The 18,553-nt window shown below is 41.8% G+C and overlaps 1 protein-coding gene across 1 annotated transcript in view; it reads left to right on the plus strand.

Annotated features, from left to right (window-relative positions):
* Positions 1-5,576: 5,576 nt before the first annotated feature.
* LOC124605942 (solute carrier family 22 member 7-like) overlaps positions 5,577-18,553 on the plus strand; it is a 185,330-nt gene continuing 172,353 nt past the window's right edge. The window contains exon 1 of the mRNA XM_047137901.1: positions 5,577-5,636. Coding sequence (XP_046993857.1) covers positions 5,595-5,636 — 42 coding nt within the window. The 5' untranslated portion in view covers positions 5,577-5,594. The remainder of the gene's footprint in view (positions 5,637-18,553) is intronic.

Below are 18,553 nucleotides of genomic sequence, written 5' to 3' on the forward strand. Positions count from 1 at the left end.
GGAATTCCTTGAAAAATTAAGCTGATTCTTATGTTATATGTTGATTGCGTTTACTTAAATTTATGGCTTGTCTTTTTTGGGTTCATAAACATTTTATTTTTATCTGTTATTACTTTTATGTTGTAATTTCAAGTACTGACATGTTCCATGACCGTGGAGATTTGCTCCTCAATTTGCTCCTACTGAATTTGACTCGTAAATAAATGAATGTCAATTCCCTGTTGTAGATCTCTACACGGTAGAGTGGAATGACTGATGAACGTGTAGTTGTGCCAGACTTTGAGTTTGCATCAAGTGCATCGCTACGTGAGCCTGCACACAAACTCTCTGACGTATCTTAGCAGTACATAGATTTGTTACTAGACTACAAGTTTTCAATCTGCACCAGTGACTGAGCCTCATCTATGTACGATGCGAGTGTTACTGTACTTTTCATGATCTTCCTATCCAAAATGCATGATTGCAGGTCATCGGGAGGAGGGGAATTCTTAGGGTTTTTAAGTAGGCTGGTGTATAAGACACACAAATGTCCTTATATAAAATCAAACAACGCATGGGTACGCAGAAAAAATGAACATATACATTGGAAAAATATCAAAAAAACATGGAAAAATGACATTAAATCGGTAAAAATCGAGGAAAACCTGGAATATTTACGACAAATTGATGGTAAATTACCTCAAATTGAGGAAAATACGACAAAAATGTAAAATCGTGAAAAGACTTGTAAAATTACCTAAATTGACTGAGAATATACAAAATAAGAAAATAAGTACTACGAAATGCGGGGAATGATGTGGGTTAGGGGTACCAGGACACTCAAGGCTGAGAATAGCTTAAGAACTGTGCTCTGACCCTATTCTCTTTTAACCCTGCTCCTCCCCCTGTAAACAATATGGGTTTTGGTAATGGATAATTCAACAAAGTACCACAAAGAGGTGTCATAATAAAGCATGCAAAACATGTCTATCCTAATCCATAGCTGCGTTCTCACACATGAAGTCGAATATAGATACAGGTATTACCGAATTACACCTGCTTCTCACACACAATGTTATTCCGTACATATAGGGTCCTGTAGGACAGTGGAGCAATGTCACATATATCGCCTTTAATAGTATGATGGGGGTGTAATCGAGAGACAGTTTGCCATATTGTCCTACACATGAGGAAAACTACTTAATATCAGGCCAAGACATCTTTGTGCAAGTTGAATGTTACCAGAGCTGTGGTCATGTTACAGTAAACAACAATAAAGCTGGTACATATCCTTTGACTACTGATTGTGATACTTACTCCATCATAAGAAGCTGCTACTTGCTTGCATGCAATTTCGTGCAGCAAGGCGTGGGTCGTACCTCAATGTATCAGCTATTACAACTATTCATGTCCGTTTTTGTCCGCTCTGTTTCCTGGTGAGACATAGTTGCATCCATCAAAACCAATACTGCTACTAGTAATGATAAACATGACTGACACGGAAAGTCTGATTGAGGGTACGTACATTTCCAATTTAAAAATACGTATAAAATCCATTAATTTCCTAAGAGACAGAACACTAGTCTCCTGACTTCGTTTTAGCTGGTTTATAAGCAGCTCGAGCAGCGGATATGCACTGACAATGTCTTCCTGTGGCAACAGAATAGTGTAGAAGAAAATAGTTTTATTGTTTTGAAATTTGTCACTATAGCGATTAGGTTAGGGCATTTGCCGTGTTTTTTTATGTCTGATGACGGACTCATATATCCTGCATTAGAGTATTAAGAGCGTTGCTTTCTGCACGATTAATATTTCACAAATCATATTGTTTTAACATTGTAGCATTTTTAAGTGCAGAACCGTGTAACTGTAGGAGTGTCTGTTAATGCTCTATCATAATTTCTCTTACGCTGGTGCCTTCCTGGTACTGATTCCAGACAGTGGAATAATTCTTCAGAATTGATAACGCAATTGATTCACGTGAAATGTTTCAAATTCCGTCCATCTGGATCTCCACCATGTGTAAACCATGTGTTTATTCTTTACTGTCTATCACTGCAGCACTCCTACGCCTATTATACAGTGATAAGAGGTGCTACCCTAATTGAAACGCGCACATCTGGAGGTATGTCGTGCATGTAGATGGTTGCCCTGAGTAAGATTGATGTTACAGGGAGGATTGGTCAAGTCTAATGTGGGATGGATCTGTCAATCTCCAATTTTATCCTTCGAATGCGAGAATACTCTGTGACACCCATCCATAGAAGGAAAGATAGCTAGTTTTAATCATAAATTGTGCACTATGATTGATGTACTGCAAATAAGTAGATAATTGTGTCAGTATAAGACACTGTCTGGTATACTTTGGTGTATATGGCCGAATGGAGATACTGCACAGTCGCAATCTAGTATATGCTACTTGAATAGTAGTGGAGGTGATTTAGCAATGATGCAGAATTTGGGAAGCATTCTGCCACATCATTGGTTGGAGTTGAAATTAAGGAGCAACTGGTAAAATTCTTAAATTAATCACACTATCAACTGCAGTGTTTAATACAGTACATCATCCCATACCAACGGTGTCTTTCTCATACCATCTGTCTGATGGTATGCTGCTGATTACCACATAATGATAGACAGGCATCAACTTGGTTGAGACATAGAGAGCCTTGGCAGAAAAGTAGATATCTGCTGCTTGTCGCTGTGGAGCATGAGATTAAATGTACGGGTCATCATCTTCAAACAGTTGTTTGCAGGCATTCCTAAATGATGCAGATTCACATGTTTTTTCTTTCCATCAACAAGAAAATGGTACCTCTTTTTTCTACTACCTCACTCATGGTGTGAACGGCACGTTCCGGAAATGGTCAACACTGAAACATTAATCACTGTAAAATTAGAAAACAATACTCTTAAAAAAATAAGGTTCAAATGGCTCTGAGCACTATGGGACTTAACATCTGGAGTCATCAGTCCCCTAGAACTTAGAACTACTTAAACCTAACTAACCTAAGGCCATCACACACAACCATGCCTGAGGCAGGATTCGAACTCGCGATAATAGCGGTCGCGCGGTTCCAGACTGAAGCGCCTATAACCGCTCGGCCACATCGGCCGGCCACTGGCAGAAGGGCGGTAGAAAAATCGCGAGGTGTTTGGGCTAGCAGTTGACTGTTTGAAAAGTCTGTGTCTCCACCGTATATGCAAGGAGGGAGGGAGGGAGGGAGGGAGGGGGAGCGATGAGGGAAGGTAAGAGGACCTCTAATTTCGGCAGTTTGTGATTGTATCTCAATGAGAACACACATTCAGCTGCCACCCATCTGCAGTCTTTTGGGTTGACGATTGTCCCCGTGTTACATTATGACCCTTTCATTACGAGTGCTGGTTTTTTCACGACAGTTTCGATATGTAATTAGAACACTGAAACATTTTCCGTCAGTTGCAGTAGCGTGTTTTGGTTTCAGTGACCTGGACTGCAGCGTGAGGCGTCTGTAGCGAACTCTGACATAAAACAGTGACAGATACAGTCCTCAGTTGTAATTTTACAGGTTACACTTATTGAACTCCTTTATGTCCAACACCAGTTTCTCACGTGTTGAAAATATTCCCTCCCCCCCCCCCCCCACAAAAAAAAATAATAGTACCTCACACTCCAACCTCTTTTTTCCCACAAGCTTGTAGATGAAGGGTAGAATTTGAGTGCATCTGCCACTAGTTTCGAGTGGTACTATGAAGTTTTTCCCAGAAGGCTAACACCAGTTGTATGGTTTCATCAATTTCTGAACTGTATTGCGACTTTAGGCAGTTCTTGTGTAGCACTATGAATATATTTGTGTAACTAGGACTGATATTTATGATTAATTACATAATTAGGACTGATCTTTACTTCTGTTTCCCAACCAAAACAAATAAAGCACACTAACCTAACCTTCCTCTCTTGCCTCTGGACAGTTTGCAAGAGATGTAGGGGGTGCACTTGGGCTTTCCATCCAGAAGGACATGGTTCGAGTACAGGAAACGGCACATTTCCCGCCAATTTCCGGGTGGGTGGTGTGGTGGGATCTGAGCGCATTCCTTGGATAAAGAAATTTCCCACCAAAATTCGAAATTCCTGCAAAAATTCGAAATTCCCGCCAAAATTCGAAATTTCTGCCAATAGTGCAGGTGATGGAAGGGGTGAGGGGTGAGGGACAGGGAAGCCACATGCACGCTGAGGTAAACACATGATGTCATGTGGGGATGGGGTTGGATGTGGATGTACGTATGTGGGGGTGGGTGGGAATGAAGCTAGTTGATTGATCAATGTAATTAATTTGCTTAGAAATTTGACAGCAATTTGATTTGAAAACTTCGCTGACACTGTCATCTCCCTACTACTAACGTGGAGTGAAAGAGTGAGAAATTAAGTTGTTAGGAAGGAACTTGGAACATAGAAGTTGAATGACAGAACTTGGAAGAGTAGGGGAAATAGAGAGATTAGCAAAATGAATTATGGAGGCAAAGTTTGAGGGCAAGAGTAACACAATGAGCAAGATGGACTGACTCGACCAAGACCAGTATAAGGAGGTGGAATCTAGACTGGAACAATAGTTATAGAAGAAAAAGTACCATAGATAACGCAGTCTGGCCCGAAACTAGATAAATAGAAACGAACGGAGACAAACTGATATGGATGTAATTAAGGATTCTTCAACAGAGCGTAAATGATAGCTAAAGTTCATTAAATTAACTCATTTTTCTGAATATTAAGATTTTTGTCTGTTACAACATTGGGAAGTTCCACGTATCAAAAACGTACCTGCGATCCAAAGGTTAACATCTACGATTTCGTTTAAAGTGCGCAATAATAAAAAACTATGGGTTCATTTTACTGTGAGACACTATGTTTCCGTTGATAATTTGGAGACCTTGCCTCTTATGGATTTGAAATCTTTCACTATGAATCAATTTTCTATTTTAATATTTTGAAATAAATAGCAAACTTCTTCAGATTTTGAAGTAAATATCGCTCACTGTGCACTGCACATATTTCTTTCGTTCATGTCACGTAACATCATCATGCGTATAAAGATTGTTTAATCTGGACTGTTCTTCAGCTGGACTGGCATCCTTTTTCGGGCCTACAAAAATAATCTAGTTTTTCTTTCTCACTATGTTACTTGCGACTGCGCTTTTTCACTAAATTGCGCTATAATTCGTTTGGAAGGAGAAAGTTATCTGCCAGGCAACGATTTGTATACTTTCGTCCGCAATTTTGGAAGAGACTGTTTTATTTACTAGACCTTCTATGTATACACTTACAAGTTAACAATTCGCTACAGTGAATCATTTCCCGCTATAGCGCGCGTTGTTTGATATGAATATTTACATATTTTAGGAGAGGTAGCTGTAAGAAAACAAGTAGGCATGTAGATAAGTATAGGGAAGTACAGTGGCATAATAGTAAACGATAAGGTGTACACGCATTTTCTTGGAATACAAGTGATAAAGTGCGATATACTATCTGTCCTTCTACGACTAACACACGCGTGGACGGTGTATTACAGCTAAAAAAGTATGAACGGTGTGTCGCGCAGCGAACCAGTGTCTACACGGCCATACGCAGAACTGCAGCGATGCGAGACCTTGCTCACCAAGACGATTCCATTGCTTTTCAGGTACGGCCAAAATAGTTTACTCGCTTCATTTTTTATTATTATATGGGAAATTTTACGATGGATCTGCCTTATACTAACCTCACGCCGATGTTTTAGCTTTATCAATAACAAGCCTCCAGTCCCAAATTATTTAAAGAATCGAACTCCCTTGCATTGTTAAAGTGTTAAAAATGTGACGCCATTCATGTAAAACATTTGCGGTTGATAATTATGTTGGATTGTATTAATTACAGTATATTAACCGAAAGAGAATGAAAATATATAGAAAAGGTTTGAAACAATATCGAAGGTCTGTTAGCAGGGGCAAATTACTCTCATTATAAAACAATGAATGAGTATATGGTGAGTAATTTCTGCTCCGTTTTTCTCGCGTCTTCTTGTTTATGAAGTGACACCTTCTGAACTACGTGTAGTACAGTGATGTAGTTGTGCAGATACAGTCAGTGGTGACTCATGTTGAAGTTTTACTACATGATCAGTAGTAGGCGATTACAATTTTTCCTTTCATTATTTTGTGGTAGTGTGCGAGGGAGGGGCAGGGGTCGACAAAACAGTTTCGAAAAGATTTGTACTCGTATTTATTGCTTGTAGGAAGTCGCTAAGTCCTCTCAATCTCAAATGCTGGATGAATATAGTCTAGGGAGTATGCGTGTCCTGTCTGAAGATTTGTAGACAGTTTCTAACTTTAATACTTGAGTTATTGTGTAAAAACCTTCAGCGTAATATTGTACCTCTTACTGAGTAGATTATGACAGTGTTTTAAATTTTTCTATTTGGTGAATAATTACATGAAATACTGTAACTTTAGTTACCCTTGAAAACTAATTGACAGGAATCCTGCAAGGACGTCCGTACGCTATGCACCGTTTTTGTAGTTTGGTAGTATAAATGATCGTCTTTCATCTTCTGAATAAATTTGATCTGATCCACTTAAATGTGTGCATCTTGTGAAGTATGATGTAAATTTATGACCTTTCTGAAAGTTCGTGAGTGTTGCTGGTAACATAAATTTTACGAAGTCAACTGATACGATGGCTGCTAGTGTATTTCACAGAAGGTTTTGTATGTGATTCTCAATCCTCTGTAGCTGATGACTATATCTTCTGACACATAGCACTTCCACTATTAACACGTGACCTCACTTTTCCGACCACATCACAGTAACCTAGAACTGATAGTTTGAAATGAACGCTCTGTACAATATTGAGCGAGCGTGCAATTCACAGACAGTCAGTATGTGTTTTTCTATTTGTGGTAAGTTCTTATGGGACAAAACTCCTGAGGTCATCGGCCGCTAGGCTTACACACTACTTAATCTAACTTAAACAAACTTACGCTAAAGATAACACAAACACCTATGGCAAAGGGAGGACTCGAACCTCCGATGGGTATGTACTTTTACAGTAATAGGTTACGGTGTATACCCAGATGGCTATTGAGAGTGAATGTTACTAGTTGCGAATGTCGTAATGTTAACTCAAAATTAATTAGGATTTGGCAGTTGAAATGGTGTCCTAGATGTGACAGTATATTGAAATTTTTATTAGATTACTTTCTCTCATTTACTAGTTAGTACAAAATGGAACTAGAAAACAATTTTTTGCGTCCAGTAAATACGTTTAGTGCGGCTAGTGTTAACTACAGCTTCTCTAGATGACAAGCATCGATAGTTTTCTTCAGGGAAACGTGTGTTGCATGAGAAGACCAGTGGAAGGTGAGTAGAACATTCTTGTGTAAAGAACCAGACTGGACTGTTACAGGTGGTTGCTTCAGAACGTACTACGAATGACCATCTCCCCAAGGTCCCCTGTCCACTAGTGGAGTTACTCTGGTCATTCTAATATCCCATTATTCTACTAGGACGATGGTTACGTCAGAACATAGTAGATGAGAACATCGTTTTAGGCACTTGCTAGAGTTCACTAGAGCAGGACTCTACGTCATTCTAGTAGACCATTATACTTCTTGGCTGATGGCTGCATAAAAAAAGGAATAGAAGTGAGTATATTCTCAAGGCAGCTACTAAAGTCCACTAGATGTTGGTGTGTAGCCCACTGCTTCTTGCCGGATGGCTGCTTCAGAACGAAATTAGAGTGAGCGTTGTCTCAAGGAACTTACTGCAGTCGACTAGTGGGAGCCCTCTTGTTATTTTTATAGATATGCTTTATGGTCAAAGGCTGTGTCAAAACCAGGGGTACTGGACAGCACCTCAAGGATCCTGCTAGGGCATTGTAGTACGTGGACTGCACTTATTTTAGTAGCCCATCATCTTTATTGGTCGATGGTTGTGTCAAAACGTAGTATGTGTGTGCATCTTCTCCAGGCACCCATTACAGGAGAACTATTACTTCGAATAACCCCTAGTAGATATTTGCTATACTGATCACTTCGATCATTACCTGCAGGTAGGTGATCACTATAGCAAATATCTATTAATACCAGTAATGTTTGCCCCTGTTTTGATTACAACCAAGGTAGATTCTTCCTATATGTCGGTGAAGGGCCTAATGATAGCGTAATAAAACACTGCAACTGGTTGCCAAATAAATAAGGCTTAAATTTGACGGCTGAAAGGTGTTTAATTTGACTTCCTAAAACTATGTAATATGAAAGTCAATGTAATCCGTTACATGGTCTACATGAGGATCATGTTTGAAAACTCGCAGAGTTCCTCTTCAGCAAATGAATGAATGACTTGCTTGCGAAATTGTGTGTCATAACAGTACGGAATAGCCCATGAGCTGATGATGTTAAATATATTAGTCTATCTGTTACATTTGTATTATGCATATGTCAAAGGAGTCAGTGTCACAAACATCTACTACATTAGCGTCAACAACATTACCCTACTACTACGAATAAATATCGTATAAATCTAAAGATTTTAATCTGTATGTACACTAAGTGACGAAAAGTATCCGGACACCTCCAAAAAACTACGTTTTTTATATTATACTACTATACACTGCCAGCTACTCCGTATCAGCGACCTCAGTAGTCATTAGACATCGTGGGAGAGCAGAATGGGGCGATCCGCGGCACTCACGGACTTCGAACGTGGTCAGGTGATTGGGTGCCACTTGTCTCATACGTCTGTACGCGAGATTTCCACCCTCCTAAAAATTCCTATGTCCACTGTTTCCGACGTGATAGTAAAGTGGGAACATGAGGGGACACGTACAGCCAAAAGCGTGCAGACCGACCTCGTCTGTTGAATGACAGAGACCACCGGGCATTTGAATAGGTTCGTAATCTGTAATAGGAAGTCATCTACCCAGGAAATCCAAACACAGAAATTCGAAACTGCATCAGGATCCACTGCAAGTACTATGACAGTTAGGCGGGAGGTGAGAAAACTTGGATTCTATGGTCGAGAGGCTGCCCATAAGTCACACATCACGTCGGCATGTGCCAAACAACGCCTCGCTTGGTGTAAGGAGCGTAATCATTGGACGATTGAACAGTGGAGAAACGTTGTATGGAGTGACGAATCACGGTACACAATGTGGCGATCCGATGGCAGGTTGTGCGTATGGCAAATGCCCGGTGAACGTCATCTGCCAGAGTGTGTAGTGCCAACAGTGAAATTCGGAGGCTGTGATGTTATGATGTGTTCGTGTTTTTCATGGAAGGGGCTTGTACCACTCGTTGTTTTGCGTGGCGTATTGCAGAACAGGCCTACATTGATGTTTTAAGCACCTTCTTGCTTCCCACTGTTAGAGAGCAATTCGGGGATGGCAACTGCATCTTTTAACACGATCGAGCACCTGTTCTTAATGCGTGACCTGTGGCGGAGTGGTTACACGACAGTAACATCCCTGTAATGGACTGGTCTGCACAGAGTGGTGACCTGAATCCCATAGAATACCTTTGGGATATTTTGGAACGCTGACTTCGTGTCAGGCCTCACCGATCGCCATCGATACCTCTCCTCAGTGCAGCACTCCGTGAAGAATGCGCTGCCATTCCCCAAGAAACCTTCCAGCACCTGATTGAACGTATGCCTGCGAGAGTGGAAGCTCTCATAAAGGCTAATAGAGTGTCAACACCATACTGAATTCTATCAATACCGATAGGGGGCGCCACGAACTTGTAAGTCATTTTCAGCCAGGTGTCCGGATACTCTTCATCACATAGTGTATTTAAATAACCATTAGCTGTCGGGATAAAGTTGTCGTAATTTTTTGCTTACGAGCTATACCTACTGTATTTATATTTTGAATGTGAGTACAGACTACTATACACAATTGCACAGTGCTAAAATTTCTGTATATACGAAAATGTAGAAGAATAGCTTAATTAGTGAAGCAGAGAACAGATATAAATCGTTATAATATTTTCAGCATGTAGAAGCTTTACACGATCAGTGAAAAACGGAAGTCGTAAATATGTGACTAAAATACATTCAGTAGGGAAATCCATACTTTCAAAAAAGTGGTTATAGAATTGTGTACCTATCTGGTGAGAGGAACCATTGTAAGACAGAATGGGTGGGGGAAGACTGAGATTATAAAACATGGGTGGCTGATTTCGTGGTACACAGTGGGAGTGGTGAATACATATATCGTTATGAATAAATGCACTCTTAAATTGAGGCCCAGCCCAAATAAAACAACTAGTCCGACCAGACCAGTCGTTAATTATAGAGTCAGGCCTGGTAATCTGAACTGTTCTTAAATGGTGTGAAATAACTGCACGTTACTATATTTTCAAACAAAATATTTCTTACAAAACGCAGATCTTATCAAACTAACTGAAAATATTAAGTCTTCTCGTTAGAAGTAGGTAGTCTGTATAGAAATTTTCCCAAAGAAGCAGCTATTGAAATCATAAGAAAAACTTATTGAAGTATAAGGAAGTAACTGAACTTCTTCAGATAATTTTTTCTTTCAGATACTTTGTGTCCTACACTAACGTATACAAGCAAACATGAAAACTGGATGACGGGTGATATCTAGCTGAGACACTGGTGAGACGAGCGCGACTCGTGTTCGTGAAGTTTAATACTTGACATCTTGTCTTTGCGGTCCTGCCGTCCCGTTCCTTATATGATTTTCTGGCGTCACTGAGTCGCTGGCCTGCCTGCCAATGAGTGGCTACAGCGGTATCGATAAGAGCTCTGTCGTACTGTCTTTGGAGCGACCGCAAGTATTTCAGGGTCGTTGTCTGCGGAAGTTCAGTCAGGAGACAGCGACAGTGAGGTCCGGACAGCCAGTACTCGCCGACTGCTTGCGACACACAATGCACTGTCCGACGAAAGGAGACTGGAGTGGTAACGACCGTTGGTTGGTCGTTCGGTCGGTCGTCTCATTGGGCGACGTGTATTTGGTCTTCTGACCGTTTCTGGGCCCTCGTCAGTTGGTCATCTTGCGTTCCTTCCTTGTGCAGAGATGTTAGGTGGTCAATAGGCAAGTGCTCCCTCTACAAGGTTGGCTCCGAGCGAGTGTGCTCGGGTCGCCGGGTCTCCGAGTTCTGAACAGACATGGAGTTGAGTCAGGATGGAGCTTAAGTGAGCTCCGGACAGCCAAGACTCGCCTGAATGTTCCTGACACACATGACTTGGGTGGGAACGACTGAGCGGTTATTTTAATGCTGTTTGCGTCCTGGAATAGGCAGTCGGTCGGTTGGGGCAGAGCAGTGAGGAAGTCTCTCTGCGGAGAGGGCATTAGCGTAGTGTTCCGCCGTGTGTTTTACCTCGCCGTGTTGATGCTGTCCGATAGGGCGTGTAGTTCGACAGATCTTGGTGTTTCTTCATATTTTTCAGTGGTTGTAGTGCCTTGGCTGCTTTTTGACGCCAATATTTGCAAACGTAGTGCTTCTGTCCTAGCTCACATTTTACATTATCGTGCCGTTGGTCGGCTGGAACTGAATTGAATAGGTTGTTGGTCGGTCCTTGAGCCGTCACTGGGTCGGGTTCCCATCCGATTATTTAGTCTTACTTTTGGCTGCCTGTCTCACCTAGAATTATGTTACAGTTACCTCCTCAGGCCGACCCTTGGAACGCTTCTGAGCCCCACTGTTCTACATCTACATCTACGTCTACATCCATACTCCGCAAGCCACCTGTCGGTCTTTGGCGGAGGGTACTTTGAGTACCTCTATCGGTTCTCCCTTCTATTTCAGTCTCGTATTGTTCTTGGAGAGAAAGATTGTCGGTATGCCTCTGCGTGGGCTCTAATCTCTCTGATTTTATCCTCATGGTCTCTTCGCGAGATATTCGTAAGAGGGAGCAATATACTGTTTGACTCCTCAGTGAAGGTATGTTCTCCATACTTCAACAAAAGCCCGTACCGAGCTACTGAGCGTCTCTCCTGCAGAGTCTTCCACTGGAGGTTATGTATCATCTCCGTAACGCTTTCGCGATTACTAAATGATCCCGTAACGAAGCGCGTTGCTCTCCGTTGGATCTTCTCTATTTCTTCTATCATCTGGTATGGATCCCACACCGGTGAGAAATACTCAACTAACATCTTTTCATACAATAGTTTTTTTACTTATAACCTTGACTTAAAAAGTATCATTTTATACATTACAAACGTTCTGATCCGGGGCGATCTCCAGATTGGAATGTTTGAAAAAGCACTTCAGAGCCAAAATAGCATTTAAACATTTTGGCACTCAAGTATTTCTTCGAATATTATGGTATGATTTTATTTTATTGGCGATACGTCGATTACACAATTATGCTCATTGACTGGAGTGATGAAAGCGTATTTTTTGTAGTTTGCATTGTTATTTTTTTCCATGACTGGAAATGAGGCAGACAAGCGGTTAAACTTTTATATCTGAGGTTTGAGAATAATCATTGGCAACATACGTTCATCATTTACCATTATCTAGTACTACTGCGAACTTCATAGCGCGTCATGTTAGTTTTTCTTTCATAAAAGCCTTTTACATGCAATTATTAAAGAAATGCTGCAAATTGCACTTTCAGATACAGAGAAACAGATAGGAAGGAAACATAGTGATTAGATCATCGTAATTAGGTGTACACAAGAGAGTAAGTCCACAAAATTTCCGAACGTGACATATTTTGAGGAAATCTCTGATAGAATTGCATACACATTTCAAAAATCTATTGTGGAAATAGGTTTTCGTACGAATAACACAGTTAATTTAAAAGTAGCATAACTGGAAGGAAATATTTTCAGTGTCATAAAGTAGGAATCTCGATATTAAATATGTCGTTGCTATGATATACGTAGGATAAAGAGTTGTGGAATTGAATTGCAGATCGAGAAGCATACTGGAAAAACCAACAACCACTCTTCGGCATTAAACATGATCGCCTCTGAGGAGAGGCGTAGCCGATATGTCGGAATGTGTGATGGGCGCCAATCCTACAGAAATATAACCATAGGCCTTCCTGCCCACAGCCCTAAAAACTAGTTGCAACACCTAAGTACAGTATGCCCACGGAGAGTACTGCAACTTTTGCTGAACACCTGAATCAGGCCGCTAAATACCCCATCAGCCCAAAATGTTTCGAGACTGGATTAAAGTTGAGAGGTTGGTTGCAGTGCTTCAGCTGTTCTACACAGCCTCTTTCTACTTCAGTATAACTCTTAGGCCTTTTTTCGCATTGTGACCCGCTTGCGTGTTGCATTGGCTTGAATGTCGGCTTTGTCGTCAGAGCGTAGACCCCTCATGTGAATTTCTGCACTTTGTCGTTTTGTGATTAGTTGTTATAGATAACACTAAGTCTAGTCACTGATGATGGTTTTCTCCAGAAATGAACCGTCCTCGTTTTAAGTTTGAAATAAGTTGCAGCAGGCGTCCATGCGTCGTCGTTTTCATTTCAGAGTCCAGATGTCCGCGACAAACTTACCACATAGTGTAACCTCCGAACAGAAAAAATAATTATAATATTCACATTTAGAGTAACCTTCCAACAGAAGAAACCTCGTTTAAGTTCCCAATAGAAAAATTTCTTTCCAATAACAAAATTCCAAGTTTTAATGTGACCTTCCATTAAAGACTGGCTGCATATCGGGATTAATAAGTTTTGACGTTAGCAGCGCTGCGTCATGACATTGTGAAATCATCCTGAATAAACTGAAAAGTTCTTACGTCACAATGACGTCACTGGGTAACACTATCTGAGCCGTGGCGCTCGTTACTGGGGCGCCAGTCTCTTGGATGTCCATTATCGATCCTTCGATGTTTCTTATCCTTGCTTGCCCTGTGGCAGTTGACGGTTTGCTCGAGCGACCTGCTGAGATGCCGCGAGGTACGAGGTGGGAAGCAGCCACGTATATGTGGAGTTGGTTGTACGCGGTCTGCCGGCTGAGGATGGAGGACATGTGCTGGCCGGCTGCCTGTCTGCTCTCCTGATTTTGCTCGCCGTGCCTTGCGACTGCCTAGCTTGGGTTGCTGCCTGGTATATCCTACACGAGCCATACCAGACGTCCAGCAGAAGTTAGGCAGCCTTGTTTTTCTTTTAAAGAAAAGGAGCAAATGTATAAGACCTTTTGAAACCAATTTTGGTGGCCTCGTAAGTGTGGCCTTAGCGTTTATACTGCCTTTGGGGCGAGCTAATTCTTCTAAATTTAAATAGTTGGGTTCCCTGTCCTTTATAATCTTCTGGGGGTTTTATTTGAATTTTCTCTTTGGGGTTCCTTCTTTGTGCTTGGTGAAATGTTTACTTGTATAGCGGGAAGTGACTCCTGGTTAAAACTCGGAGCAGGTGTTTGATGTTACTGCCGCCTCCGGCATTCGTCTTTTCAATTGTCATCCCTTCGATCGGCCTGGTGTCATTCCTCGTTAATTAATGCTGGTTTATGTGTACTTAATTTTGAATTGGCCATTTGAATTAATATTTTGGAGCGCAGTATAGCACTAAGGCAACCTCATTGTATACCACCTTGTGCCCCGGTCTAGTACCTTAATTTTCAGTGCCACGAGTTAGATCCACTACCGGTTTCACTGATGTGCTCCCTTCAAAATCTTGTCTTGTGTAAGTTTGCCCCATGTGTGTTTGGGAACACAGAGATGAGCTTTAGTGTGACTTCAGTGCTAGTCAGTTAATGGAATCATCATTTTGGCTTGGCTTCCACTGAAGAGTTTGAGTGGAGCGTAGTGTGTTTGTTTTGTTATTCATTTAATTACTGTAAGTTTGTTTATTTAATGGGGAGCAAGACATTTAAAGACTGTTGGTATTAACTCACCTAGTTGCTGGGTGTTGCTAATTTGTTCCAAATGGCCTACTACTTATTCAATGGCAAGGCTGTTGATTAGGTGGTTACTGTGAGTACCAATTCACGCTATTTATTTGTTGCCGAAATTTTTAAAGTGCCTGTGTCGTGATTCAGTCACTAGCTACGTGTTTTAGCTAAATTGACATAAACCTTACGTTGCCTACTTAAAATTTGTTGCCAGCAGAAACCCTTAAGAGACAAAGTTTTGTCACTGCTTATGTTAACTTTTACTGGGAGCAATATCTCATGTAGTTAAATTTTGTCTTCAAATGTGTATTTCTCTGATGTAATAAACGAGTAATAAAACAAAAGAGCAAAAAAAAAAATATATATATATATAAATCGTGTTACAAACCGGACACACAAACCGGAAGGACCAAGCCCCTTTGCTTTTTTTCTTTTATCTCTCGTTTATTACATCAGAGAAATTTCAGGCGTTTCCTCTCACCACGGACAACGCAGTGTGCCGACGGCTTTCGCTTAACGACTCAGGGCAGTGGCATTCACGTAGAGTTCTCAGTGCTAATAGACAAGCAACACTGCGTGAAATAACCCAGAAATCAATATGAGACGTATCTTTAGTGCAGCGAAATCTGACGTCACTGGGCTATGGCAACAGACGACCGACGCGAGTGCATTTGCTAACAGCACGACATCGCCTGCGGCATCTCTGCTGGGCTCGTCACCATATCGGATCGACCCTAGAAGACTGGAAAACAGTGGCCTGGTCAGATGAGTTCCGATTTCAGTTGGTAAGAGGTGATGGTAGGGTTCGAATGTGCCGCAGACACCAAGACGCTATGGATCCCAGTTGTTGAAAAGGTAATGTGGAAGCTAGTGGTGGCTCCATAATGGTGTGATCTGTGTTTACTTGGAATGGACTGAATACTGGTTATGTTACGCTACCTGGAGACTGAGACGCCCTGCTAAACTCGAAGGACACGACAGGTAGTTTAAATCGAGGAAAGGTGCCAAAATAAGGGGCTGACAGTTACACTGGACATACAACTTAATGATTTGATCAAACATTACAAGAGCCCAAAAGAATTTTTTTTTAAACACAGCTTTAATCTTTGGGACTTAATTACCAGCTGAAAGCCACTTTTATTTAAAAACGGTTGAAAGCAAATAACTTAAAACGCAAGGATAATCAGAAATTTAAAGGCAAGCCTTACCTTACAACAGTTCTTTAATTAAGCTGATGGCCCAAAGAATCTGAGATTTTAAGTGCAAACAATTTGAATTCAAAATCGGCTGACAGCCTAACTCTTAAAGCTAACCATCATTAAATATAAAAAAAAACAAAGGCGTTTCTTAAAACAGTTCTTAATTACGCAAAACTCAACCAAAATTTTAAAGGCAAAACCTTACATTTAAACAGTTCTTTAATTAGGCTGAAGGCCCAAAGAATCAGACACTTCAAGAGCAAACAAGTTAAATTCAAATCAGCTGAAGCCCTAACACTTAAAACTCCATAACATTAATTTTTTTTAAATACCAAAGGCCTTATGTGAAACAGTTCTTTAATTTAGGCTGAAGGCCTTAAGAGCAAAACAACTCAAACTCAAAATCGGCTGAAGGCCCAACACTTAAAATTCAACAACATTATCATTTTTAAAATGCCAAAGGCCTTACGTGAAACAATTCTTTGAACTAGGCTGAAGCCGGCCGAAGTGGCCGTGCGGTTAAAGGCGCTGCAGTCTGGAACCGCAGGACCGCTACGGTCGCAAGTTCGAATCCTGCCTCGGGCGTGGATGTTTGTGATGTCCTTAGGTTAGTTAGGTTTAACTAGTTCCAAGTTCTAGGGGACTAATGACCTCAGCAGTTGAGTCCCATAGTGCTCAGAGCCATTTTTGAACTAGGCTGAAGGCCTTAATGGCAGAACAACTCAAACTCAAAATCGGCTGAAGGCCCAACACTTAAAATTCAACAACATTAACATTTTTAAAATGCCAAAGGTCATACGTGAAACAGTTCTTTAAATTACGCTGAAGACCTAGGGAATCTTACGTCTTAAGGGCAAAACAACCTTAATATTTAAAAAAAAGTTGGCTAGAAGCCATACAAGTACGAACAACAAAAACAAATAAAAAAAGACAGTACACGCAAGGGCAATCAGAAGTTCCGAGGGTCGGCCTGGAATTCAAACACTAACGCTCGCTTAGGTGAGACAGGCAGACGGCCCAACGATTGTCGATCCGACGACAACCCAACCGACAGACAGTCAACGGACTAAGCGACAGGATGTTCCAACAGCCCACAACGAAATTCTAATAACAGAATGTGAACGGTTGGGGCTGGCTGGTAGATTAAGTAAAGGCTTAACTTTCGCGCCCGGGATCGGTAAGCCACGGGCCTCGTAGCAATGAGAACAGCCCCTCACACTCCGACCGCACGTGGCACAGCCACACGCGCGACGGAGACTTCGCCGCTGCTCCACACCAACCAACCAACCCTCAGGCCCGGAAACGGTGAAAGGAGAAAGTATATGTTGGCCGATGAGACGACCAACCGAACGACCAACCAACGGTCGTCCCGCTCCAATCTCCCCCCGTCGGACCATGTGTATCGCCAGCTGTCGGCGAGCACTGGCTGTTGGCGCCTCACCAGCGCTAGGTCCCCCGATTTCACTGCTGCTGCGTTCCGATTGCAATGCTGGTCCGTCCCGAACTTACTGACAGACACACGACGACCTGGAAATACTATCGGTAGCTCCAGAGATGGTACGACAGTACACTTATCGATACGCGCTGCTGCTGCCGCTCACGGGCAAGAAAGGCAGGAAGTTAGTGACCCCAGCAAATAGAATAAGAAAACGAGGCGGCAGTACCGTAAGAGAAGATGGCAAACAATGTATGGGATAAACGCGAGCCGTGCACTGCTCAGAGACCATTTGCCGCCATTCACGAACTTCATGTTCGGCAACAACGATGGAATGTTTTTGAGTAACTATGTGCTGTATCACTGGGCCACAACTGTTCGCAATTTGTTCCAAGACCATTCTGGACATTTCGAGTGAATGATTTGGCCACCTAGATCGCCCGACGTGAATCGCATCGAGTGTTTATTGGACATAAACTGCAGGTTCATGTACAAAATCCTGCACCGGCAACACTTTCGCAATTATGGACGGATATATTGCACAGGCAGCGTGACTCAATATTTCTGAATGGGACTTTCAACGACATGTTGAGTCCATGCCACGGCAAGCTACGCCGCGCTAAAGGAGTTTCGACACGATATCAGGAGGTATTCCATGACTTCTGTTATCTCAGTGTATGTTTCTATGGCAACGCCTAAGTGTTGCTGCGGTTCCAAGCACAAGAATAAACATTTTTCGCCAGCAGCCATTCGTAGTTCAGCTGGAAGCTAGCAATAGCGTTGGCAGATGCCAGCGATCTTTATTTATCGATTGTACTACAAGCTGACTACGGCATGATGGCTCCCGAGTGGTATGTCTCTTGCCGGCCCAACTAAGTAGAGAGATATAACTCGTGGCACATGTTGCCACAAAACATGTCAGTCTCTTACGTCTAAAAGTAGGGTATACCAGTTTTGACACTAGATGTCCAGGTGCAGAGGGGCCTGATCTGGATAGCAGAGGTGTGGGTATCTTTAGGGAGTATTAAATGATAAGATATAGGCTTATATGAACAAAAAGATCGTTATCCCCTATAGAGGTACAGATAGGCGCGCCCAAGTCGGATTACAAGGTCA

This window comes from Schistocerca americana, chromosome 3 (genome assembly GCF_021461395.2).
Source record: "Schistocerca americana isolate TAMUIC-IGC-003095 chromosome 3, iqSchAmer2.1, whole genome shotgun sequence".
NCBI lineage: Eukaryota > Metazoa > Arthropoda > Insecta > Orthoptera > Acrididae > Schistocerca > Schistocerca americana.